The sequence below is a fragment of the Podarcis gaigeae genome (assembly GCF_964106915.1).
Source record: "Podarcis gaigeae genome assembly, chromosome: 14".
Lineage (NCBI taxonomy): Eukaryota > Metazoa > Chordata > Lepidosauria > Squamata > Lacertidae > Podarcis > Podarcis gaigeae.
In genome coordinates, this window is record NC_139690.1 from 10,185,301 (window position 1) to 10,212,820 (window position 27,520).

At 45.6% G+C, this 27,520-nt stretch overlaps 1 protein-coding gene and 2 long non-coding RNA genes across 3 annotated transcripts in view; 2 read left to right on the forward strand and 1 right to left on the reverse strand.

Moving 5' to 3' along the window:
- Window positions 1-3,376, forward strand: part of LOC310831800 — a 389,087-nt gene extending 385,711 nt beyond the window's left edge. Inside the window, exon 3 of the long non-coding RNA XR_014557965.1 lies at window positions 2,485-3,376. This is a non-coding gene — a long non-coding RNA (uncharacterized lncRNA). The remainder of the gene's footprint in view (window positions 1-2,484) is intronic.
- Window positions 3,377-13,693: 10,317 nt separating this feature from the next.
- On the forward strand, window positions 13,694-18,457 carry LOC310831799. Its single transcript, XR_014557964.1, has 4 exons — window positions 13,694-14,926; window positions 15,143-16,026; window positions 16,336-17,278; window positions 17,535-18,457. It is a non-coding gene; the product is annotated as an uncharacterized lncRNA (long non-coding RNA).
- Window positions 18,458-18,605: 148 nt separating this feature from the next.
- LOC310831643 (protein FAM200C-like) lies at window positions 18,606-27,520 on the reverse strand. The gene is made up of 7 exons (XM_083712562.1): window positions 27,269-27,520; window positions 24,999-25,509; window positions 24,686-24,803; window positions 23,698-23,780; window positions 21,959-22,085; window positions 21,339-21,545; window positions 18,606-20,610 (listed from the first exon to the last, which is right to left on the reverse strand). Exons 2-7 carry the CDS (start codon window positions 25,410-25,412, stop codon window positions 18,764-18,766), a joined length of 2,796 nt encoding a protein of 931 aa, XP_083568688.1. The 5' UTR covers window positions 25,413-25,509; window positions 27,269-27,520; the 3' UTR covers window positions 18,606-18,763.

Below are 27,520 nucleotides of genomic sequence, written 5' to 3' on the forward strand. Positions count from 1 at the left end.
TTTCAATTCCTTGTGGACACATCTGTATGCATAATTACTTCCTACTCTCTCTCTCTTTCTCATATATATATATATATATATGAATTTAAGACAAAAAAAAGTTTCTTTGTGACAGCACACAAATAGAGCTCCTGTGACATTCACTTATACAGTGCTTCTCCAATTTGAAATATTGGCTTTACTGATTTTAATTTTGTTCCATACTCAAAGCATGTCTCTTGGTTTCTCCCTTGTGTGAGCCCTGTGTACTTAATGAAGCTCTTTCTTACCCTGAGAGCTAGGGACAGGGGATCTGGGGCCTTCCAAATGTTGTTGGTCTACAACTCCCATCATCGGTGACTGCTGGCCATGCTGGCTGGCGCTGGCGGAGGTTGGAGGTACAACATCTGAATTCCTGCAGGCTTCCCACCCCTGCTTGATACATCTCTTTGGTTTCTCCCTCGTGTGAGTTCTTTGGTGATAAGTGAGGCTTTTCCTCACACTGAAGCTCTTTCCACACTCCAGACATCTGTAAGGTTTCTCCCCTGTGTGAGTTCTTTGGTGAGTTGTCAGGCTTGTGCTCAAACGGAAGCTTCTTCCACACTCCAGACATTTGTAGGGCTTCTCTCCTGTGTGTATTCTTTGATGAGAAGTGAGGCTTGGTCTCACCCGGAAGCTCTTTCCGCACTCCAAGCACTGATACGGTTTCTCCCCTGTGTGAATTCTCTGATGGTACATGAGGGCCGAACTCTGACTGAACCTCATTCCACACTCCAAGCACTGATACGGTTTCTCGCCACTGTGATTTCTTTGATGGTATGTGAGGGATGAATTATGACAAAAGCTCATGCCGCACTCCAGGCATTTATATGGTTTCTCCCCCGTATGAATCCTTTTGTGTTTACTTAGGTATGAGCTCTGGCCAAAGGTGCGACCGCAATCCAAGCATTTATATGGTTTCTCCCTTGTGTGAGTCCTTAAATGACAAGTCAGGCTGGTGCTAGAACGGAAACCCTTCCCACACTCCGAGCATTTATATGGTTTCTCCCCTGTGTGGATTCTCTGATGAGAAGCAAGGTCATTCCTCTGACTGAAGCTCTTCCCACACTCCAAGCATTCATGTGGTTTCTCCCCTCTGTGGATTTTTAGATGGGCAGTCAGGTGAAACTTCTGCCTGAAACTCTTTCCACACTGCAAGCATTTATATGGCTTCTCCCCGGTGTGCATTTTTTGGTGCCTATTGAGTTGTGACCTCCAACCGAAGTTCTTCCCACACTCCTGGCATTTAAATGGTTGCTCCTCTACGTGGGTTTTGCCGTGAGCTTCATGGTTTGGGTTCGAATCAGATCTGTTCTGAGACACAGGGCAGTTGCTGGTTTCGTTTCTTTCACCGTGGGTTGCAATTTCATAGCAGCCGCGGGCTTTTGAAGCAAAGGACTGACTCTGACACAGCGCTCCCTCATTCTCCATATCTCGGATGTCACCTTCTAGAACGAAAACAGGGAACTGATAAGAATTTGAGTTAGGCCTGGAGTCTCGTATCACCAAACCACGTCAGATAACTGTTCTGATAAAAGAAGAGCTGAAAATACTTAGGTGTGAGGCAGTTTTCTGATCTCTTCTATCTAACGTTGACTGACTGCTGGTGTGGTGTAGAACAAGGGGTGGGGAACAGTATACTGGCCATCGGGCCAGATCCTTGCCTACCCTCATGGGCTTTAAATGAATAGTGCAGATGGGGACCTTGAGGGAAACTACAAGACTGTATAAAGATATTTCCAGATTTGTTTGGCAAGGCAAGAAGCCTCGAATAAAATTTAAGATATTAACTGATGCTAAAGAAAGAGGTGGATTTGCCCTGCCAGACCTTAAACTTTATTATGAATCAGCTGCTTTTTGCTGGCTGAGAGAATGGCTGCTTCTTGAAAACACTGAAGTGTTGGATCTAGAAGGCTTCAATAATGCATTTGGCTGGCACGCATATTTGTGGTATGATAAGGTAAAAGCACATAAAGCATTTAAAAATCATATTGTTAGAAAAGCATTGTTTAATGTTTGGATAAGATATAAGGATTTGTTAGAAAAGAAAACCCCAAGATGGTTGTCACCAATGGAAGCGAAGGCACAGAAAAAACTCAATATGGAGGCCAAATGCCCGAAATATTGGGAAATTTTGGAACAAGATGGAGACAGAATAAAATTGCAGAGCTTTGAAAAATTGAAAAACAAAGTGTGAGATTGGCTCCATTATTACCAAATAATGGAGGCATACAATTTGGACAAAAAAGTTGGTTTCCAGGTGGAAAAATCAAAATTGGAAACAGAATTGTTAGATCCAAAAACTAAGAATTTATCAAGAATGTATAACTTGCTGTTGAAATGGAACACTCAGGATGAAATGGTGAAATCAGCTATGATTAAATGGGCACAAGATGTTGGACATAACATAATGATGGCTGACTGGGAACAATTATGAACCACAGGTATGAAATTCACGGCATGTAGTGCCCTAAGAGAAAATTTAATGAAAATGATTTATAGGTGGTACATGAAACCAGTCAAGCTTGAAAAAATTTACCATTTGCCCGACAATAAATGTTGGAAATGTAATGAGACTGAAGGTACATTCTTTCACCTTTGGTGGATATGCCCAAGGATTAAGACATTCTGGGAGATGAGATGATTTATAATGAAATGAAAAAGGTATTCAAATATACCTTCCTGAAGAAACCAGAGGCCTTTCTCCTGGGCATGGTCGGCCAATTGGTGTTAAAGAAGGATAGAACCTTTTTTATGTATGCAACAACAGCAGCAAGAATACTCATTGCGAAGTATTGGAAGACACAAGATTTACCCACCCGGGAAGAATGGCAGATGAAGTTGATGGACTATATGGAACTGGCGGAAATGACTGGCAGAATCCGAGACCAGGGAGAAGAGTCGGTGGAAGAAGACTGGAAAAAGTTTAAAGACTATTTATAGAAATACTGTAAAATTAATGAATGTTAGAAGAACGTTGGAATGAAGTTATATGGCTTTAGTAGAACTGTTATAAGGAATTAAGTATAAATAGATTAATAGAATATTAAAGGAAAAAATAAGGTTAAAATGTGTTAAGATAATTATAGGACAGAAAACAGAGGAAGATGGAAAGGAATTGCTGAAACAATTAACAGAAGTGGAATACAAAAAGGGAGGTGTGAGGAGGTCGTGGAAATAAGTGAATGAAAGATAAGATATTGAAATTGTTTGATGTGTTTTAAACTGTTTTTGTTTTGTTTTGTTAGTTTAATGTGTTAGTGTTATGTAGTGTCTGTGTTGTATTGTATTGTTCTTTGTTTTTGTAGTGTTTAAATTGTTGGAAAAGTAATAAATATTATTTTAAAAATAAAATAAATGAATAGTGCAGATGGGAACCTTGAGGGAAACTACAAGACTGTAGAAACTCGTCAGAAAAATATCCACAAGCCTTCTGAAGCATCAGAGACCAGTGTGTTTGACCTTGGACTGTCTCATATTCAAGCCACAATGGATTTTGAGGTGGCCGAGGCAGGTGACATCACCTCAGATTCATATCTATTTTGTGGCAAATGTACAGCTTGACTTTTTACTAGCTAATCTGTAACATGGATGGTGGCAACGAAAGACATTTCCCCACTCCTCTTACAGCACAGGTGGGAAACCCTTTTCCAGATCAGGAGTCACATCCTCTTCTGGGCAACTTTCTGATGGCAGCATGCCAGTGGTGGGCGGAGCCAGAGGCAAAAGTGGGTGGAGCAAACAATGTAAATTTGACCTGGTTTCTACACACAGACTCACACACCCTTCTTCACCCTCCAGCCAGGCAAGAGGTATTAGAGTTCAAGGACACATTCCAGCCAGGCAAAAACACCTGAGGCACAGAGAGGGTCCAGTGAGGTGCATGGCCTGAGGAGAGCTCTGGAGCCAGACAGAGGTCTAGAAGGCTGCATTTGCCCCCTGACCTGAAGTTCCCCACCGCCTTACATTATACCCTCAATAATTTTGTCCAGCAGATCTTCCTCAGCAGCGACACCAAAGCTGTGCAACCTTTTCCCTAGGAACATATGACTCCCTCCTCTGTCTTTCTCTTTGTTGACTTTTAGGCAGTAAACAATGACAGTGTGGTTCTGTTAGGCAAATGCAATTCTAAAATGGCTCTGGTCTATATTTCTATTTATTATGGCTCTGAATATACCCCACTGTCAATGACCTGACGCTGACCGAAAAGTAGTTTTCACTATGCTGCAGCTTTAACATTGCGTATTCATGTCTAATTATTGTTATCCCCTTTGTGGATTTCAGTTAAATGGAAATGCAGGGTATAGCGTATTTTTCGCTCTATAACACGCACCTGACCGTAACACGCACGTAGAGGAGAAAAACAAGAAAAAAAATATTCTGAATCAAATGTTGTACTAAACTATTTAATAAACAACCGGTATATCAGAATCATTTTACAACCATGTAAAGTGAACAGCAGTCAACAGTGGCATTAAGAACCATCATCACTGTCATTAACAAATGAAGGGAGAATTTTAGGTTTGAGTACTCTTCTAGTCTTCTGTGAACCCCAAGAACTCATCAGTGCCAGAGTCAGAATTTATGAAGTTCAGTTGCTCACAATCACTGACATCACTTTCTTCGCTATCTTCATATAAAATGTCATCTTCTTTTGCATCCAAACCATTGATAATGCCACATTTTTTGAATGACTCTGCAACGATTTCCTCCTTCACCGAGTGCCATGATGTTTTCACCCATTCACAAACTTGAGTGATAGTGGGCCTCTTCATTTGTCCAGTAGGTGTCAGATCATGATTACCAGCAGCCATCCATTTGTTACACTCTTCTCGCATAAAGATCTTAAATGGCATGTTGATGGAAACGTTGAGAGGTTGCAACTGGCTGGTAAGACCTCCAGGAATTACAGCTAGATGAGTCTTCGCTTCTTTAAAGCACTTTTTTGTAGTTTCGCTAATATGTGCTCTAAACTGGTCCAGTACTAATAAGGCAGGTTTTTCCAAAAGCCCTCCAGGACGCTTGGACCACACTTTTTCAACCCATACTCTCATTCCATTTTCGTCCATCCATCCTTTCTCATGAACATGTACAACAATTCCTCGTGGAATCACTTCTTTTGGAAATGTTTTCCTTTTGAAAATTAACATGGGTGGCAATTTGGTGCCGTCTGCACAGCAAGACAACACAACCGTGTAATGGGTTTTCTCATGCCCGGAGGTTTTCACAGCAATAGTTTTGGCACCTTTCAGATCAACAGTCCTATTAGATGGCACATCCAAGGTTAGCGGGACCACATCCATATTCCAAATCTGGCCAATTTCAAATCCATTTCTCTTCCTAGCATCAATTACAAATTTATGAAAAGACAGAATCTTAGATTCATATTCTTCTGGCATTTTTTGTGTAATTCTAGTTTTGGTGCGCATAGCAAGGCCACATCGCTTCATAAATCTGTAGCACCATGATGGTGAGCCAGTAAAATCATGAATGCCTTTCTCTAAAGCAATGCGTTTGGCTTCATATATTATCATTTTTCTGGAGACTGTGAAGCCATTATTCCGGTGATGTGTGATCCATTCTTTCATGGCCACGTCCAACTGTGGCCACTTTGCAGCATGTCCACGAAAAGTGTGCTTACTTTTATCTGCTTTTTGCAGCTGATCCTCCTGTTTCCTCCAATCTCTTATCATTCTTTCTGTTGGAGGTGGCCCAAAATGTCTCTCTGCTGCTCTGTTTCCATGCTCCTTAGCATATTTTACTACCTCTAGTTTAAAAGGAATCTTATATACTAGTCTTCTCTGCTTTATCAGAACAGGGGAGGTTTTCTGCAAGAAAATAGAGTTTTCTGCAAGAAAATGATGAAGGAACTGTCAGTAATGTATGGTATCTCAAATACAGTGATGAAGGAAGAGGAGGGGGGAGCTCACACGTGTCCTAGGCAAAGCAGCCAACTCCTATAGGCCTAGGTGCCTTCACCCCCCATCAATATTTGAGGGAGTCATCCTCCCCCCATGCTGATGGGCATTGCCATTCATATAAGGTACCAGTGTGCATGAACTTTGTCTTGAGATCATTGCACTCTGTGAGATGGGGCTTACCTGTACCTGCCCCACCCCAATATTTTATTGAAGTTGGAAGAGGGAGGGAGGGAGGGAAGGAAGAGAGATGGAGAGCTCACATTTGTCCTAGGCAAAGCAGCCAACTCCTATGGGCCTAGGTGCCTTCACCCCCCCATTAAATATTTGAGGGAGTCATCCCCCACCCCCCATTGTGGTATGCGAGGTGGGGCTTACCTGGCTGCCCCCTAATATTTTATGAAGTTGGAAGAGGGAGGGAGGGAAGGAAGAGAGAGGGGGAGCTCACATTTGTGCAGCTGCCTTGCCTCGAACCGGAACAAAAAGAGGAGGAGGAGACTCAGGGACACGAGCCTTGTAAGCCGCTTTGTTTGAATTTATCGGTGAGGTGCTGGGGGAGGGACAGAAAGGGATGCCCTCTTTGTTCCTCCTTCCAGCTCATTGTAAAGAAAGCAGAGTAAGAGCCACTTATATGTGTGTAAGGGAGAGCCATAGAGCAGGCAGACACTGAGGAAGAGAGGCTGCCTCCCTTCTCCCACCTTGGCTTTTACCCGCTGCGTGCAGCTCTTGCCGGCTTCCAAGCTGCCTCCCTTCTCCCACCTCGCCAAAAAGCCATAGAGCAGGCAGACACGCTGTGCTCAGCTGTTGCCGGCTTCCCAGTGAGCCAGGCCGGAGGAAGAGAGGCTGCCGAAAAGCCAGCAAGAGTGGCTCCTCCCGCCCGCATTCGCTCCATGACGCGCGCACACATTTCCCTTTACCTTTTTTTTGGGGGGGGGGGGGGACTGAGTGTTATGGTGCGAAAAGTACGGTAAATGATATAGTAAATAAAAATACCGATAGGTCCCACTAGACCGGGTGAAGGGGAGCTGAGATGCTGCTGGCAAGAACTGTGCCAAAACATGTTAAGAAATGTAAAGAGGTGTTTTCATCATCTGGGAACTCTTAACTCCCATCATCCTTGCCCATATAGGCTTGGGCTCATAGGAGTTACGAGTCCAAAAACGGCTGCAGAGCCACAAATCCCCCAACCCTGAACTAGGCAGCCTTACCAAGAGAGGCCACAAGTCCACAGCTCTCCTCCATGACTTGCTTGTGCAGAGCTCTCTGGTCAGGATTCAGCAGAGCCCACTCTTCTTCGGAGAAATTCAAAGCTACCTCCTCAAAGGTCACCAGGCCCTGAAAGAAAAAGAAAATGTTTCCTCCTCATAGATAAGGCAGTAATATCCAAAAGGCCGGTTATGGCAGAGGTGCAGTGGGGAAGATGGCTATTATCTTGCAGGATTTACACCTTTCACGAGTTGCATTCATAGATTTCCTAGTGGACAGCTTTGAGAGACACAAACAGAAAGAGAAAGATTCATCGAGGTCCAGAAATGTGAGCGGGGGAACAGAGAACACCAAGCTTCCCCTTTTGTCTCTGCAGGGAGTCTTGCCCCTACCTGTTTAGGTTGCACAGAAGCCATTTCCCATCTACCACAAGGTCGAGATAGCTGAGCATGTTTTTCTGGCACCATTCCATTACCTGTAAAAACACACACAAACAAAGATAGTGGGAAGGTAGTAGAATAAGCAACGCGTGTTCAAGTACACATGGGCATTACAAAGGCCTGCTTCCCACATCGTGCTAAGCCAAACCATGCTGTGATGCAAACGGGCAGGAGACATTGATTATGGCAAAGTTCCTCTGCAGAGAGCTAAACTATGAACCAAAGTTTGGACGCCACGCTAAGCCAAGCCACGGCTGAGCTCAGCTCAGTGGAGCACAGCAGCAAAACGACCAGAGAGAGAAGCAAAGCAGTGATGATCTCAACTAGCAGCCTCATACTGTGTCAGATGTGGGGAACCTTTGTCCTTCCAATTGTTGCTGCACTACAAATCCCATCATCCTAGGCTATTAGCCATGCATGCTACAGCAGATGGGAGTTGTAATTCAGCACCATCCAGAAGCCCTAAGGTTCCCCAGACCTGCACTAAGCCATAGCTTGGATTAGCGAAACAAGTAAGCAAGGCCCATATATTTTCTGTTGAATGGATTTTGGAGGTCAGCACCCATTTCAGCTGTGTGTGTGTGTGGGGGGGTGGAATCTCTCATCCACACAATTTCCTCCCCCCCCCCCAGCCTAAAAAAACTTGGAGCTCTTGGCTGCAATCAAAATACAGTGGAAGCTCGGGTTGCGAACGTGATCCATGCGGGATGCACGTTTGCAACCCGCAGCGTTTGCAACCTGCAGCAGCGCGTCTGCGCACGTGCAAAGCGCGATTTAGCGCTTCTGTGCATGCGTGACCACCAAAACCTGGAAAAAAAACGCAACCTGAAGCACCTGTAACCCGAGATATGACTGTATGTCAAAAATTTGAGGCACGCTAGGGATTTCTTGCATAATAGAGGCAGACCAAATTGAAATATGCCCCATTAATCCTTACACTGTAAGGTGCTACCTCTGTTGGTCTCCTGCATGACCCCTCTTCCTGGTGGACTGTGTCTGATGTCTGATGGAGCCTCCTCTGTCTCGGGGAAACCAGAGCCCACTTCTGCAAACAGTTCCAGCTCCTGAAATAGCAATGAGAAGCAAAGACACAGAATGGGAGAAGGCTTAGAAAAAGTGTGATCAGAAAGCAAAGGCTTGGATTTGGGGGTCATTCCTCTTTGGATGATTTCCCCAAAGAGATAGGCAATTAGTGGGGAATTTTAAGGTATCCTCTCTCACATTCCTGGGCTCATGGAATTACCAGGATGAAGTGCTCTCACCTGCTGCCTTTCTGCCTTACTGAGAAGAAAACCTTCTGCCAAGGCCACTGCCTGGGAACTGGTCTCGGCTCCACATTCTCTGACCCAGCGCCCCATCTCCGCTGGAAGGATGGTCAGAAACTGCTCCAGGATCACCAAGTCCAGAATCTGATTCTTTGTGCGCTGCTCTGGCTTCAGCCATAGGCGGCAAAGATGGTGGAGCTGGCTGCAAACCTCTCTGGGCCCCTTGTCATCTTGGTAGCGGAACCGCCGGAAGTGTTGGCACCGTACAACTGAGCTACTTGTGTCCTCGCCCGGGGTCTTCTGCACCACCATTCTTTCCCAGGATCTCCCACTGCTCCCATTCCTGGTGGCATCGAGGTGGCCTCTTCCTTCCTTGGGGCCGGCTGAATCCTTCTTGCCCATCTTGGATTGGTGCTCCTCCTCTTCCTGCAAGAGGATCGCTTTTCCCTCCTCCCAGTTTTTGCCTTGAGGTAAAGATGGCCCTAACTGGTGCTGTTACCAAGGCCTGCAAAACCAAGACATCATTCTGTAAGTGCATTATTACTTTGTCAAGGCAGGGAGATTTCCCATAAGCTCAGTAGCGACCATGTCTTGTCCCAAAACGAAAGGCAGTGAATGCATATTGTGAGACACAGGCTGGGATGAGGAGGAATTCCTTCACAAGAGGGCTATAGATTAAAGCCCTCGTTCTGACTGAGGTTCAAAAGGTACAGACCCTGTCACTAGTCCAGCTACCAACTAATACTTCTACTAGGAAGAAAGGGAGGTGGAAAAGGGAGGCTGAGATTAACTAAAGTCTTGAAAGGCGGTTCTTGCAGTTATGGTAGATTAAAGCATTCAGTGTGATTGAGGGTCAGAAGATGGAGCATTCCCCGCTTCCTCCTACCTTGGACCTTACTGTGGTGGCAATGGTCTCGTCATTTGATTAGGGCTGCTGAGGGGTGTGACTGAGAAAGGGGTGTGGTCTGGGGTGAGTCCTGAGGGCCATAAAGAGGCCACATTTGGCTCCCCACTTCTGACACATTGAATTACAGTGGTACCTCGGGTTACATATGCTTTAGGTTACATACACTTCAGGTTACAGACTCCTCTAACCCAGAAATAATACCTCAGGTTAAGAACTTTGCTTCAGGATGAGAACAGAAATCGTGCTCTGGCGGCGCAGCAGCAGCGGGAGGCCCCATTAGCTAAAGTGGTGCTTCAGATTAAGAATAGTTTCAGGTTAAGAACGAATTAAGTACTTAATCCGAGGCACCACTGTATCCTGTTCACAACAGTAGCCAGACACTGCTCCCAAACTTTGTGCCCATCAGGAACAGGAGGTTTCTCTTCCTCTCCTCTTTTCTTCTCAGTGTTTTTCTCCCTATCTAGTGCAACCCACGACAATGCAAGAATCCTGCCCACAGCCATCCCTGCAAGAGCGGACGGTCCATGAACCCCACCTTGCGCTCCTTGGTGGAAAAGTGGGATATACTGTACTGTAATAGCAAGCAAGCAAAGGATACCTTCTCTCTGCAAGGTTTGAGCCTGGTAACCTTTTCCAGAATCAGGATCCCGCCCCCCCCCCCCAATACTCACCTACCCACCGTTCCCTGTAGCCCCGAGGCTCCCCCTTTCCCAAACGCACAAAGGCGGAGGCTCACCAGATCGCGGGAGGAAGGAAGCGCCGCTGCAGCGCCTACGGAAGCCAAGGGGCCACTTCCCGCTCCCGGAAGAAACAGGGCAGGAAGGGGCGTCCAGGAGTGGGGCTGCCTTTGCTCCAGGGTTCACTTCCTCTCTCCCTCCTTCCCCCCCCCCCACCATAAAATAAATTCTCTCTAGGAATCCGACTCGATTCATTTAACCCAGCGTTTCCCAAACTTGGGTCTCGAACTGTTTCTGGACTGCAGTCCCCATCATCCCCGACCACTGGTCCTGCTAGCTAAGGATGATGGGAGTTGTAGTCCCAAAAAGACCAGCTGGTGACCCAAGTTTGGATTTAACCCTTTGAGGGCCACGCAACAGGAATCCTCTCCCTGGAGCATCCGAAACGCAAGCAAGCAATGCGCACTGGGCAGGCGGTGCTTTTTGATGCTCCATCCATGCGCGCCAGGCGGGGAATCCGATAGGAACCCGGAGAGGCGCCGCCGCGTTTCTTTTATCGTTATTTCCCGTGCCGGTTGCCCTTGCCCTTCCTATCCCGCAACCCATATGGGGAAAGGGGCGTTTGGCTTGTGCAAGGCGAGGGAGGGAGGAGATGCATGCAGGCTGAGATGGTGGGAGGAAGCAGGGCTGGCCCACCCATGAGGCAAAATGAGGCAAGCTCTTCTGGCAGCAGGATCCAGAGAAGCAGCAGATCCCGATGCACATCATAGAAGTGGGACCCTGAGGATCTTCTAGTCCTGCCCCCTGCAATGCAGGAATTTTGCACCCTTCCCGTGTTCCTGATGTAGATCTTCACTTACCCGCCATTTTGAGGTTCACTTCAGGGCGCCCAAATGTATTGGCGTAGGTGGGACCCTTTTCTCGCTACTCAGTGCAACCCAAGGCAACTGAGACTCCGTTATTCAGTCCTCGGGCAAGCATGACCCTGCCAGAGTTTCCCAGAGGAGGCAGAGGGATAAAGTTGTCTTAAGGCCCCATTTGCGCTGAACATTTTAAGCAGCATCATGGCACTTTAAAAAGCCAGGGCTTCCCCGCAAATAATCCTGGGGACTGTAATTAGTGCTGAGTGTTGGCAGGAGACCCCCATACAGTGGTACCTCGGGTTACATACGCTTCAGGTTACAGACTCCGCTAACTCAGAAATAGTACCTCGGGTTAAGAACTTTGCTTCAGGATGAGGACAGAAATCGTGCTCTGGCGGCAGCGGGAGGCCCCATTAAATAAAGTGGTGCCTCAGGTTAAGAACAGTTTCAGGTTAAGAACAGCCTCCGGAACGAATTAAGTACTTAACACTGTATTCTCCTCAGAGAGCTACAGTTCACAGAGTTTATTGGGATGAGAGAGACTACAGTCTCTGTATGAGGGTGAGCAGGAACACCTGCACAGTATTTGGAAAGAGGCTTGTCTCTTTCCTTCCTGGGGCCTGTGCAAAGTCTCCAGGCTAATCTGCTGATAATTTAGGTGAGGATACAAGGCGGCACAGTGAATTTAATTCGACTTAAAGAATTCCAGTTACCAATATAGCCACTTACTATTCTGTGTATATTCTTGAATAATATGGGGCAACAAAACCATAACACACAGGTCTCTGACCAGGGAATCTTACAGCCTAAATTTTGACTGGGAGGAAGAATCCACAAAAGCAGCTAAGAGGGAGATCAGGGTAGCCAGGTGAAGATGGGAAATGCCTTTCAAATCTGTGTACAGGTGCCTCTAAAAGGATATTGAGCCTCTTCCTTTCTCCTGGCACGTACAGGTGGATGACAGAAACACAGTTTTAAAATGCACATTCATCCGGTGTAATTGGAGCCAGGTAGGAAAGTGGATTTATAATAGCAATTTGGCCTGAGTTTTTCGTGTCTACTTTTAATGTCTTGTCACCTGCATTGAGACAAAGATGGAAAATGCTAAGGAGTAAACCCTACACAAAATCAGAGTGGAATCCCTAAAATGGTTGGATTGTTGGATTATGCCTCAATTTGGCAATTCCAACTGCTGGTGCCAATTGTATGCTCTGCTTTCTTTTGGACCAGGTCAGCAAGGCCGAGAGCAGGGTCTTGTTTTCTGGGCAGTCCAGAACATACACACACACACTGCCCAGACTAACACAGCAAAACCAAGTGCAGGAGGCAGCAGTTACGAGTTACCAGTCTCTGCAGCTGCAGAGATTCACCAATGGTTTGATTTCACCCTCTGGATGGGCACTCCATTGTATCTTGAGAGTGACGGAAGCCAACATTTCATGTTAATAAGCACACCAATGCCAGGATGTTTGTGCTATCAACACTGCTTTGTGAATTTTTACCAAAACAAATGTGCACACATTTAATGTCATTGTCACAATGTGACCTTCTTACGTATTCATACTCTCTCACTCCTCCCATAATGTATGGATGTATGTTTTCCTGTTACTTGAGGAAAACACCCCATGCAGCTGATGAGGGATGAGGCTTTCAGTGGCTACTACCCACAATGGCTGTCAGAGGCAGCATGTCTCTGAATGTCGGTTGCTTGGAAGATGCAAGAGTGCTATTCTCCTCAGCTCCTGCTTCCAGGCTTCCCATGGGCATCCGGTTGGCCCCTGTAAGAACAGGATGGTGGACTCGATGGGCCTGGGGCCTAATCCAGCACTGCTTTTCTTGCATTCTAATGAACAGGACTCTAGTCCATAAGCCTTTATGCCATCATAAATCTGTGGCCCTTTAAAGTCCTGCACAACTCTTTGTTGGAGCTTCAGAATTCCAGCACAGCTGCCCCTCAAGAAACAGGAGGGAGAAAGTGGTAGCTAAAGACAATTCCAGGTGCCTGCTTGTGTCTCTCCCCATGCCATAATAATAATAATAATAATAATAATAATAATAATAATAATAATTTATTATTCATACCCCGCCCATCTGGCTGGTTTTTCCCAGCCACTCTGGGCGGCTCCCAACAGAATATTAAAAACATGATAAAACATCAAACATTAAAAACTTCCCTAAACAAGGCTGCCTTCAGATGTCTTCTAAAGGTCAGATAGTTGTTTAATTCTGGTAACCCCACTTCTCACAGGGAGGGAACCGGCAGAAGGTCCTCGGAGCTGGACCCTCGTGTCCCAAGCTGAACGATGGGGGTGGAAACGCTCCTTCAGGAGGGCCATTTTAAAAGTTAACCACTAGCAGTGTGAAAAGTGCTTGAAAACACAATGGAAGCCATTAAAGTTATTTCAGTATTTTTTTTTTATTTTAAATGGTTTATTTTATTTCAACAGGTATACAGCACTGAGTAAGAGAAAAAAGGAGAAGGGAAAAACAAGACGAAGCAACTAAAATGGTAAGTATACATAAAAGCGAACGAGCAGTATGTACAGGGATTACGATAAAGGGATAGCAGCGTGTAAAACATGTTCATAACAAAGCTAGTAGGGTATGAAAGCATTTGCCAAGATACATAGCGAAAAGGTAAGTAGCTAGGGTAAAAAAATCAGAGTTATTTCCAGATAAACTCATACTTAGCAGGGACCATATTAAAGCGTGGGCGACTATTGACATACGTCATGAAAGCCCACCAAACAGCTGCGTAATCTTCTGGTTTCATAGTACCGTGCAAAACTGTTGAGTTGGTGAGTTTTTCCGTAAACACAATAAACATTGCTTTTTGAAGCCAATTTTCATTTGCAATGCTTGAACCATCTTTCTATCCCTGGGCAACCACAAAGCTGGCTGCCACTGGCAGGTAAAGGACCAACAGTTTCAATACAATCAAAGAAGTGTTGTCTTTAAGTATAGGAAGATGGAACTAAGCCAGGTCCATTTGTGCTACAAGTACCAATGATGGTGCCAATTTCTACTGCCACAACAGACCAAAAGGTGCAAACTGGAGGTGCCAGAACATCCCTAAAGTCCCACAATTGCACCAACACAGTGTCTGATTCCAGAGCTTTGTATATTTGACTTCTATGAATGACCACCATGAAATTCTCTCTGATAAAGTTCATTCAATAGTGGCAAGATTATTTTCCTACTGACTGGTCAGTCAATAGCTTGGTGTATGTGTCTTTCTACAAGCTAAGTCTCCAGCACTTTAAAATATGGGGGGGAGGTGCCAGTACTCACCATGAAGTTGTTACATACACTAAGTGCCACACTTTTAACATGGGGGGGGGGGAGATTCCAGTACTGCGCACCCTTGCGTACCCCCAGAAAAAAAGCACTGGTCAGCGCTTTGAACTGGAGTACAAAGTTCAGGTTGACACCAATATGGATGGCAGAATCCACATATTTTATAAGGCACCTAATATTTACTAAGTTCTCTCTGTTCTTGTTCCTGGGAAATGAGGTGGTGGCAACATCTGGATTCCTTTTTCTGAACAAGCACCTTTTCTGAAGCTTTTTCTTGATAACTTGAAATCTATCCTGCACCCTTCTTCCCCAAATAGCCTCCATATTGCACCACAGTGGTACCTCGGGTTACATATGCTTCAGGTTACAGACTCCGCTAACCCAGAAATAGTACCTCGGGTTAAGAACTTTGCATCAGGATGAGAACAGAAATCGCGCAGCAGCGGGAGGCTGCATTAGCTAAAGTGGTGCTTCAGGTTAAGAACAGTTTCAGGTTAAGAATGGACCTCCAGAACGAATTAAGTACTTAACCCAAGGTCCCACTGTATAAGGATGCTCTTTATACAGTATAGTGTTATGTGAAAAATTGGTCCTTAGGTGTTCAGCCAGACTAAACTAGCTACAGTAAGCAGATTACACGTCTGTTTTCCCAGCGGTGCAGTTTACCTGTTTGTTTCCAGGTTCAATATAAAAGGTTGGGCCAAATATATACTACAATGCTACCAGAGTCCAGTAAAGGTACAGAATCAGGGTGTAAAACAGACCTCCTTGAGATTCTCAAAGTCCTTCTTAAAAGAGCAGCAAGTTTCTGGCTTTTATTACTTAGACAACGTGTTTGAAAGTGGGTGGCCAATACCTGCTGAAATATATTCTCAGAGTATCACCTGAGTAGGAGCTCGAGTGGTAAAGGGAGAGGACTTCTGTGCCCTGCTATGTTCCATGAAAAGTCCAGAGAACAATTTTATAAGTCCATGCAACTGCCTCCTGCTGGGAGAAGGTGCTCTGAAATGGCACGAAGGTTGTTTGCTCTCAAAATAGTTTTCCTTTTTGCAGTAACCTAGGGTTCTGACAAGAGTAGTTAAGAATCATCTAACCCTATGCTGAAGGGTCTAATATTGTGTAAGCTTTTCATATACAGTGGTACCTCATGTTAAGAACTTAATTCGTTCTGGAGGTCCATTCTTAACCTGAAATTGTTCTTAACCTGAGGCACCACTTTAGCTAATGGGGCCTCCCACTGCTGCTGTGCTGCTGCTGCTGCACAACTTCGGTTCTCATCCTGAAGCAAAGTTCTTAACCCGAGGTACTATTTCTGGGTTAGCAGAGTCTGTAACCTGAAGCATCAGTAACCCGAGGTACCACTGTAAAAGCAGAGAACCGCACCCCCGCAGTTAAGTTTCTCTTGTCATATGCTTATAAATGAGCAGATACAGTGGTGCCCCGCAAGACGAACGCCTCGCAAGACGGAAAACCCGCTAGACGAAAGGGTTTTCCGTTTTGGAGGCGCTTCGCAAAACAAATTTCCCTATGGGCTTGCTTCGCAAGACGAAATGTCTTGCGAGTTCCTGCGGGTTTCCCCCCCCTTTCTCTAAGCCGCTAAGCCGCTTATCAGATGATCCGCTGATAAGCCGCTAAACCGCTAATCCGCTAAACTGTCAATGGGCTTGCTTCGCAAGACGAAAAAACCGCTATACGAAGAGCCTCACGGAATGGATTAATTTCGTCTTGCGAGGCACCACTGTAGATCTCTCTCATATTTTTGAAGGTGTTTATCTTTGCAAGTTTACCAGTTTTATTCCAAAGTGCCTGTAGCCTGTGGCAACAGATGATTTTGGGAGAAGACTTTTACAGATGGTTTAACAATAACTTTTTTAAAACAGAAAGAAGATTTTTAAGAGAGTGGTGGTGGGCACTGAATTACAGCTACACATCCGCTTGATTTGAGCTTGGTTTCTTGTGTTCGCAGCACTTTTGAATAAACAAAACAAGTAGGATCAGACTGCACAGGAAATTCCTCAGCAGGAGTGTTAGATATATAAGCTAGGTATCAAATGGATCCTTAAGCCAAGGTTACAGTGGCCAAAACAGAATGTCTAGTTGCCATTTTGGGGCAAGACGGCTCTAAAGTCCTATTTTTCAAGTGATTAACTGACTGATTAATTCTCAGTTAAACATCTGACTAGTTCAGATGACAACCTTGAGCCAAGTTAAGAATTTTGAGACATTGAAGAAGAAAAGCCACTTGATCCAGGGACAGTCCACATATATATTGGCCTATTCCTACTTCTTTTTCTTAATGGTGACACCAACCATTCATAACGTAGGGATATTCTTCACAGCTGTGAGCAGGGCAGTGGGGTAAGTGAAGACAAGCTACAACAATTTACTGTAATTTTGTTCACTGCTCTTGCTCAGGCTGCACAGAAAAAAAGCATTTTGGTTCCTGAAATTCATTCTGATTGTGCAGATAAAATATAACTGATAGAATTCTACAGTATGTGGTATTAGTGTGTGAAAACAGTCCAGATCCAAGGATCCCCAGGCATGCGCCTCCAGGTGGTGTAGATGTGAGGCCCGATCCTGGCACCCAGGCATCTTCACTTGGTTGTAAGTGGCCAATAGTCAGGTGCAAAATGTGCATGGCACCTGGCTAATTTCAGACACTGCTCAGCAGTAAATGAAGTACAGTGGTACCTCGCAAGACAAATGCCTCGTAAGACGAAAAACGCGCAAGACGAAAGGGTTTTTCGTTTTTTGAGTTGCTTCACATGACGATTTTCCCTATGGGCTTGCTTCGCAAGACGAAAACGTCTTTCGAGTTTGTTTCCTTTTTCTTACAACCGTTAATACCCAGGGAATCTGCGCTCCGCAAGACGAAAAGATCTCAAGACGAAACAACTCGCAGAACGAATTAATTTCGTCTTGCGAGGCACCACTGTATAGCATAAACCGATAGGATTTGTTGATGTTTATGGCAAATATTTCTCTAGCCCCACTGAAGTTCTTTGGGCTTCCATATCCTTAGCCCAATATGAAGAGAAGGTATGCAGGATAATAATTATACAAAAAGCAATAAGATAGCTGTGTTAACCCATAAGAAACATTCCCAAAAGTTCTCTAAGTGCTGGATTCTGTATTTTCAAAATGGGGAATCAGTCACGTGTGTTTCTTTATCCTAGCATCTCTTGGTGTCACCTAAAGCCTATGTAGCAGCTGAGGAAGCTTATTCGAATAAGACTACCACCTCTTCCCATACTATACTTAGAGCAGGCCTCACCTGCTCTAAACATTGAAAACAGTATCATGCCACTTTAAACAACCATGGCTTCCCTCAAAGAATCCTGGGAAATGAAGCTGGTTAAGGCTGCTGGGAATTCCTAGGAGACCCCTATTCCTCTCAAAGAGCTACTGTTTTCAGAGTGGTTCCCTCTTCCCAGGGAACTTTGGGAATTGTAGTTCTGTGAGGGGATTAAGAGTCTCTGGGCAACTCTCAAAACACTTCTGAGAGTTTATTAGCTACAACTCCAAGGATTCTTTGGCAAGCCGTAACTCTGTAAAGTGGCATAATACAGCTTTCAATGTACAGTCGTACCTTGGATCTCGAATGCCTTGGCTCCCAAACAAATCGGCTCCCAAACAATCGAAACCCGGAAGTGATTGTTCTGGTTTTGAACGTTCTTTTGGAAGCTGAACGTCCAACATTGCTTCCGCGGCTTCTGACTGAGTGCAGGAAGCTCCTGCAGCCAATCAGAAGCTGCGCTTTGGTTTTCGAATGTTTTGGAAGTCAAACAGACTTCTAGAATGGATTCCATTCAACTTCCAAGGTGTGACTGTATAGTGCAGATGCAGGCTGAGACCAATGCAGTCTTTGGGACACTAAGCTAGCTCCCCACCCGCTTCGCTTAACACTCAAGTGTGGTGAAGCATTCCAGAGAACTCTAAAGCTCACTCACTGTTTTTAATGACATTTTGGTTATACCTGGGCTGAGTTACTGCAACAATATACACCCACGGTCACAAGTAAAATGATGTATTTAAGAGTGATATATCAACTACAGTTAAAAGGAAACACAGCATAGAAAAGAACAGAAGCCACTGAAAATAACCCAATCAAAGCTAATGATTAACACAAAGCAACCACACCTCACATAAATTGTGCCACTGCTCCAAGACTAATGTGAAGCCTGGCACTGCATGTCATCTGCAAGCTTGCTATAATTGGGGGTGTACGACGAGATGGCTGCTCTCAAACAGTCATCCAGATGCTTAGGCGTCAGCCGTGTTCTGTTTTTTGACTTGATAAACTTTCTGGCAGAGAAAAGGGACTCGCATGGATAAGCTGACCCAAAATAAGAGTTTACCTTTGCAGCAGTCTTTTTCAACAAAGGGAACTTCTGGGAACCAACCTGATTCCAAAAGTTGTCGTGGCCTGAATGAGACTTCAAAGCCAAGTCATTTTGCAAGTCCACAATCTCCAGCTCTATTTCCTCCAGCCCAGCTTGGCAGAGTTCTGCAATGGCCATGGCAGTCACTGTGACATCGATGGAGTCGAATGGGTTTGCAAAAAAGGACACGACAGGCTCAATGTCAATGAGCTGCTCAAATTGAGTAAGGAACTGCTCCTCCAGGATCTCTAGGTAGCCCACAAACGGCACGCCGTTGAAGTCATTCTCTCCAATGACTTGCTTCATTGAGGGGAAGTAAAGGAGCGATTTCCTCTCCAGGTGTGACTTCCACAACCTCAGTTTATCTTTGAAGGCATTGACTGCAGTGACCATCCCAGAAATATGCTTGTCTTTACCCTGAAGCTCAAAGTTCAAAATGTTCAGTTTTTGCATCAAGTCAGCAAGGAAAGCCAAGTCCATTAACCAAAAGCTGTCGTCAAGTTGTTCAACATACTGATCTTTAGACCTAAAAAACTCCTTAATTTCTTCAATCAGGTTTAAGAATCTGGCCAGAACTTTCCCTTTACTCAGCCACTTGCCTTCAGTGTGCAAAAGGAGATCATTGTGCTCAGCATCAACATCTTCTAGAAGGGCTTTATAAAGCCTGTGTTTTGAGGAGACGGCCCGGATAGAGTTTATTATCTTTTTAACCACATCCATTATGTGTTTAAACCGGAGTACTTTAGCACATAATGCTTCCTGGTGAATGATGCAGTGATATGAAACAAACTTTGGAAAAGATTCGTCCTGCTGGCACTGGGCGATAAACCCACCAATACACCCCGTTGCTGCTCCCTCGTCGGTGGTGATAGATGACAATTTGTGAAGAGGCAAATTTATTTCCATGGCAAAGTCTTTGAAAGTCTGAAATATATTCTCACCTCTTGTTTTTCCTTTCAGAGGTAGTATTCTGAGTAGCTCCTCTATCACAGAAAGATCACTCAAAACCATTCTCGCAACAACTGCCATCTGAGACGGGTCTGTTATATCTGTCGATTCATTAAACTGAAGTGCGAACCAAAGGCAATTCTGAAGATCACTTTGCAGCTGATAATCCAAGTCTCTGGATATAGACTCAATTCTTCTTGTGATGGTGTTTCCAGACAGCTGCAATTTTTGAATCGCTGCAAGTATTTCTTTTTTATTAGGGAAACCTTCGAACATTGAGTCACCGGCGGTCAAAAATATCTCTTTCAACAAGTCCCCATCCACAAACGGTTTTTTCCTCTTTGCAAGCAAGCTTGCAATTTTAAAAGATGCCATCGTATTATTCTTGGATTGCACCACAGGCCTGGTGGCCGGTGTCGGTGGAATCGCCAATTTGGATTTCATTTCATGGACCTTTTTTTTCCGAAGTTCGGAATCTAGGGGATAATCTTTTGCAAAACTGCTGTGGTTTCTTTCATAGTGTCTCTGGACATTGTGCTTCTTTGAGACGGCAACAGTTGAGGAGCAGACTAAGCAGACACACTTGCCATTCAGATCCACAAAGCAATACCTCTCTTCCCACTCCTTGTTGAAAAAGTAAGTCCTTTGCCTTTTAACGGTCGGCGGCTCACTTATTTTAATAACAGCTAGTGTAGAAGGGGGAGGAAAAGAAGAGAACTTCAGTTCAGCTACTACTCACATGTATGGCCAAACTTCAAAAAAAAAAAATCCTTATTAAAAAGCAAGAGTAAATTAGTGCCGGAGTAACTGATATAGGAGCAAATCAAGTCTCTAGAAAACAGTCAGTCACCAAAGCCAAAGAAATAAAGGACTATATGAAAAAGCAAATAACTCTACAATAACAACACACCCAGGAAATCAAGAGTCCAAATTCTACTGCTGCCAGGTGGTCCACTTTGGCTGTGCCTCTCTCACAGTGGTGGTTGGTGCCCACTGAGATTGGTAGGGGGGAAGGCAGGAGGACCAACAGTAGGTGGAGCTAGAGCCAATGACAGGCAGAACCAATTAGTTCTAGTTTTGTCCCTATCTTCCTCTCTGCTGTGTTCCATAAGGGCAAGACTGAGCCTAAGGAGGAAGAAGCTGATAGGCAAAGAAGCTGCCTGGACTGAGTGAGGGTACAGAAAGCAGGCAGGTAGATGGAGAACCTTGTGGGTGCCACGCACACCTCGCTACTCTTGAGCATGTATATGTTTCCTCCCCTGTGCAGATTATTTCCATGGGTAGTGAGCTGCAGACACAGTTATGTTCTTTCTACACCCCCGTATTTTAAATCATGTCTCTCCTGTGCAGATTTTGCAACAAGCTTCAGGATTTTAGAATTTTAACTCCCCCCGCCCCCAAACACGGCACTTACGTTTTTCGCTTCTTTTCCTTATTTTCCCTATTTTCCCTTGGACTGTGATTTCATGATAGTCGCCGTCTTCAGAAACGGGGGATTTAGTCCTCCTCTTATGGTTTATTTCGGTCTTCCTTTTCTGCTCTTCACTCTTTTTGCACCGCCCTCTTTCCGGCGACATCCCTTGCGGTTCTCCTTTACTCTCCACTTCCCATCTTTCGGCTCCTGGAATAAAGGCAGGAAAGGGATAAGCGAGTTTAAGAAATGGGCCCCAAAAATAATTGAGCTACAATTAGCCATTGTGATAAAGGAAGGACTAAAATATTAGGTGGGAGATCGTTCCTTGCATTAAGTGACAGCTGCCATGATTATAGTTGGACTAAGATCATGGAGACCAGGGTTCAGCTCCCAGCTAACCTCGGATCTAACACTGGTTAAGGCAGCCTTTGCCAACTTGGTGCCCTCCAGATGTTTTGAACTACAACCCATCAGCTGTGCTGGCTGGACTGATGGCAACTGTAGTCCAAAACATCTGGATGGAGCCAGGGGGTTAAAGGTTGGGCCATCAGGTTAGACACAAATGTTATTTTGGCTTTGTAAACAGGTCTCATCATCAACCAGGGAAGAAGACACATTACCTAGAGGGGCCATGATCCCACAGCTCTTCATCACAAGCTGCCTGTGCACAGCTCTCTGTTCTGGATCCAGCAAAGCCCGCTCCTCCTTAGAAAGGTACATAGCAGCCCCCTTCAAGGTCGCCAGATCCTGGGGGGAGAAAGATAAGAACCTTAATAATAATAATAATAATAATAATTTATTATTTGTACCCCGCCTATCTGGCTGGGTTTCCCCAGCCACTCTGGGCGGCTTCCAACAAAGATGAAAGATACACTAAAATGTCACATATTAAAAACTTCCCTGAACAGGGCTGCCTTCAGATGTCTTCTGAATGTCAGGTAGTTGTTTATCGCTTTGACATCTGATGGGAGGGCGTTCCACAGGGCGGGCGCCACTACCGAGAAGGCCCTCTGCCTGGTTCCCTGTAACTTGGCCTCTCGCAGTGAGGGAACCGCCAGAAGGCCCTCGGAGCTGGACCTCAGTGTCCGGGCAGAACGATGGGGGAGGAGACGCTCCTTCAGATATACTGGACTGAGGCCATTTAGGGCTTTAAAGGGCAGCACCAACACTTTGAATTGTGCTCGGAAACGTACTGGGAGCCAATGTAGGTCTTTCAAGACCGGTGTTATATGGTCTCGGCGGCTGCTCCCAGTCACCAGTCTAGCTGCCGCATTCTGCCACAACTTTTCCTTCTTAGGAATATAACGAGAGATACTATCTTTCAGCAAAAGCTAAAAGGCAAGTTCAGGGGAAGTAACTGGGCGTTTTGTGCAAGATTCAAACCTTCACTGAGTGGCATCAACAGATGTATAGGGGGACACGACAGCGGTTTAAAATGATGCACAAAGTGACCTTACTGGAAGAATCTGCGATCAGAAAGAGGAGGAACATCAAGAAGAGTGGAAGAAATTTAAGGAATACTTAGCTAAATACTATAATATAACATAGGTGGAAATACTTGCAAGCACTAAATATGGCTTAGGATTAAAGTATGTTGTACTGTATAATATTATGGATTGAGAATATTATTAAAAGAAAAGAAGTTAGTAATTTGAACAAGTTAATTTTATTAGAAAGTGGGTATTGGAAAACTGCTAAAATGAGATTTAATGAAAATCAGTTAGGAAGGATTTGAGGAAGTCATTTAATCATAGAATTTAACTTGGATTTTTAACCGTAAGACCTTTTGTATGTTTGTTTGTTTTTCTTTTTAATATGTTTTGTTATTTGTTTGTTATTTTGTGTTGTGTTATATCTGTTATAAATTTGGAAAACTAATTAAAAAATTTGGGGAAAAAATAAAAATAAAATGATGCACAGAGTGGATGCAGTGGAGGGAGAGAAGTTTTTCTCCCTGTCCCATAACACTACAACTTGCGGCCATCCAATGTAGCTGAATGTAAATTCAGGACAAAAGAAAGCACTTATTCTCATAGCAGAAGATGCAGCCAACTGGACAGGTTTTAAGAGGGTTAGATGAATCCATGGAGGACAAGCCTATCAATGGCATGTTCTGCCTCCTCTTCCTCTCTGAAGGCAGTATGCCTCTGGGTACCAGTTGTTGGGCATCACTAGTGGGGAGAACACTGCTGTGCTCACGTCCTGCTTCTGGGCGAATGTGAGAGCAGGTGCTAGATTAGATGAATCCAGCCAGGCTCTTCTAACGCCCATGAGAGATTTGTTCAGGTCTAGGGAGATGACAGGACAGAGGCACAGAGTCCATCTTAAATCAGCTTCCTCAACAATCCTCACCCCCTACCTTATCAGGTTGCCCGGAAGCCGTTTCTCGTCCACCACACAGAAGAGATTGCTGAGCACGTATTGCTGGAAGCATTCCACAGCCTGTAAGAGACAAAGTGGTGGGAAGCCAGTTGCACACGATGGAGAACCTGTGGTCCTCCAGGTGTTATTGGGCTCCATCTCCCATCATCCCTGGCTATTGGCCCTGCTGGCTTGGGAGCTGCAGTCAGACATCATCTGGAAGGCCACCCACATCACTGCAGTAACGTATCATTGCTTCAGAGATTTACCGTATTTTTCGCTCTATAGGACGCACCCGACCATAGGACGCACCTTGTTTTAGAGGGGGAGAACAAGAAAAAATAATTCTCTCCCTCTCTGTGCAGCGCCCCTCCAGCGAAGCGGCAGGAAAAACAGAGCCCCTTCCATTTCTCCTCCCGCTTTGCTGAAGGGGCGCTGCGCAGAGAGGGAAAGCTGCACGGCGCCTCTCCAGCGAAGCAAAGCCAGGAGAGCAAGAGGGTTCGGTGCGCACTGACCCCTCTCGCCCTCCAGGCTTCAGCAAAACAACGCAAAGCCTCTGGAGCGCAATGGGAGCACTCCCACTGTGCTTCAGAGGGTTCACATTGCTATTGCTGAAGCCATGGAGCCTGCATTCGCTCCATAAGACGCACATACATTTCACCTTAATTCTGGAGGGAGGAAAGTGTGTCTTATAGAGTGAAAAAGACAGTAAGTGGTGCATGTCGAAGCACACACAAGTGTTACAAAATGTCTTGTCAAAATACATTTATACCCATTTTATATTTAATTTGGGTGAAAAAGCTCTTCCCCATTTCTATCTTGGGCACAAATCAAAGTGCTGGCAAAGTCTTCCAAATACTGAACATGAGCACATTTTTTTTTGAATTATGGCAAAAGACTGGAGACTTGGGAGACCCAGGGAGGCACAAAAACAGCCCACAGGTTTCTTACATCCTCAATAGGGGAGCCCAGGTTCAAATCCATACCTTGCCAGCTGGTCCCACCGTCACCCTCTGGCATGATCCCCTTTCGCAGGGGGCTGTGTTTGGTGTCTGTTGAAGTCTTCTCTGCCTCGGAGAAATCAGCACCAAACAGCCCCTGCCCCTGAAAAATCAACAAGATCCGAGACACTGACTAGGGAAGAAGACATTGACTAGAGAGAAAAGGACTGATCAGAAGCAAAGGCTTTGGGATTGCAGATATTATTTCCCCAAAGAGCTGGGCAATTAGTGGGGAGTTTTAGGGTATCCTCCCTCACATTCCTGGGCCCCTGGAACTACCGGGACAAAGTGCTCTCACCTGTTGCTCTTCCTGCTTCTTCTCTTCTGCCTGAGTCAGGAGGAAAATCTCTGCCAGGGCGACTGCCTGGGAACTGGTCTCAGCTCCACATTCTCTGACCCAGCGCTCCATCTCCGGTGGAAGGATGGTCAGGAACTGCTCCAGGATCACCAAGTCCAGGATCTGGATCTTCGTGTGCTGCTCCGGCTTCAGCCACTGATGGCAAAGGTCGTGGAGGCGGTTGCACACTTCTCGGGGGCCCTCGGCATCTTGGTAGCGGAACTGCTTGAAGCGCTGGTGCTGCACATCCGCTCGGAGCAAGTTCTCGCTCAGAGTCTTCTGCATGGTTTTCTCCCAGGATTCCCCGATGCTCCCAATCTTGATGTTTTCGGAGCTCCTTCCTGATTCAGAGGCAGCAGAGTCTTGCTCTTCCATCTTGGAAGCCTCCAGCGTGAGAGAAGGCTTCCGTCTTTTGCCTGCCAGCTTTTCGTCTCAAGGCAGAGATGTCCCTAAGTAGTGGTGTTGATAAGGCCTGCAAAGCCAAGACATCCTTCTGTCAAGTCTATTAATGCCCCAGGCAAGGAAGGAAGATTCCCCCCCCCAAACAAATGTGGGTGATTCCTGCTACCAACATGGACTCATCCCAGAAGGAAAAGCAGTGAATGCCTTTTGCTGAAACTCTGAACCTCCTTCACCCACTTCCTTCCCTCTGGCAACCCCTTTTTCTCACTGCCTTGTTCTCCTTAAGCCTGTTACTCTTAAACTACTGTGAAAATAGTTTAAATTAAGGCTGCTGCTTGATGGTTGCAGGGTTGTTGCTGTTGTTTTAGCAGAAACTTGGGGAAACTGAGTTCCCTTACCTTTTAAAAATTAAATAATAATAATTATTATTTTGTCTGGGAATGCCGGAACAGATATACAGTGGTACCTCGGGTTAAGTACTTAATTCGTTCCGGAGGTCCATTCTTAACCTGAAACTGTTCTTAACCTGAGGTACCACTTTAGCTAATGCTGCCTCCCACTGCTGCTGCGCCACCGGAGCACGATTTCTGTTCTCACCCTGAAGCAAAGTTCTTAACCCGAGGTACTATTTCTGGGTTAGTGGAGTCTGTAACCTGAAGCATATGTAACCCAAGGTACCACTGTACACCCAATGCCTGAACCAAAAATCCACCTAGATCTGTAATCAATAAAATTGTGGCCATTTCTAATCCAGATCATTGCCTGCTTGAGTTTATTAATCACATTTAGCCCCTGCCCGGGCCTGAGGGTGGGGTGGCGACACTGTGACTGGGGCCACAACAAACTTCCTTTCTGGTGAGTTTCCTTAACCATTTCTCCAGGGGGGAAAAGCACTGGGTGGGTGATACTGCACTTTATTAATTATCTGTCTTTTTCGTCCAATGGAACTCTCAGAAAACTGCCCATTTCTAAGGAAAACCCATTTTATTTTCTCTATTTTAGTTATATTTGGAGAACAATGTAAAACAAAGTAACATTTCTCTGGTATACTGGCTGGGTACATACAGGTTCTTTCTCGCGCAGCTGAGAACTGCCTTGTGAGAGCAAGAGCAAAGGTTTGCACAGGAAAGTAACCAGTTCCCAGCAGTGGAATCCTCAAGTTCTGCAGCAACCGAGACCGACCACAGAATTGGAGAGTTGGAAGGGACCGCGAGGGTCATCTAGCCCAGCCCCCTGCAGTGCTGGAATCTTTCGAACCCACGACCCTGAAAGTACGGTAAGTATCTCATGATCTACGGACTGGGCTCTCTCTCTTCCCTCTTGATTTCAGTCTTCCCCTTTAAAGGAAATTGTGTTCTGCTTAAAAATACCCCCTTCTCTGCCCCCGTGCAAAAATGCACCGGAGGAGGTGAGGTTTGTTCGGTTTTCAAAGGGGGTCGCTCATTCTAATCGAAGTAGAGGCATAATATAATCGAAGAGCCAGGTCGGTTCGTTTTGTTCCCGTTTTTAAAAATTCAAGAGGCCTGCTTGTTTTTGCAGAGAGGACGACTGAAAACGGATTCCCCAATACTGCGGGGAGGGGGGAACGTTGTCCATTTGGGGGCGAAACACAGAGCTAGGCTCGCCTCGCCCTTCCCAGCTCTGCAAAGGACCCCTCCCAGTTTGCAAGCGACCCACATTTCTTGCGCCTTTTCTCTCCCCTCACTGGCTGGGCTCTGGGCCAAGTATCTCCCTCTGGGTCTTCCCGCCCCACTCCTAGCTCCCCCCCCCTCTCTCCTTGCAAGCCTCCCGGGGCTCCCCTTCGCCCAGATGAACCCAGCGCCTCTCACCAAATCGCCCCGATGCAGCTCTCGGCAAAGACAAAGGCCGCTCTCTCTCCCCCAATGGTGGATCCGGGAGGGGAACGGGCTTCGTGGGAACGGGCATTGGATATGGAGGACGCCCCTCCTCTTCCCTCTCCCTCTCCGCCCCCCTCCGAAAAAATAAATAAATCAACTCTCCACTCTAGGAATCCAGCTCCGTCGAGCTAACCCTTAGAAGGCGGTGCGGCAGGATCCTTCCTCTGCGCGCATTTAGTGGTC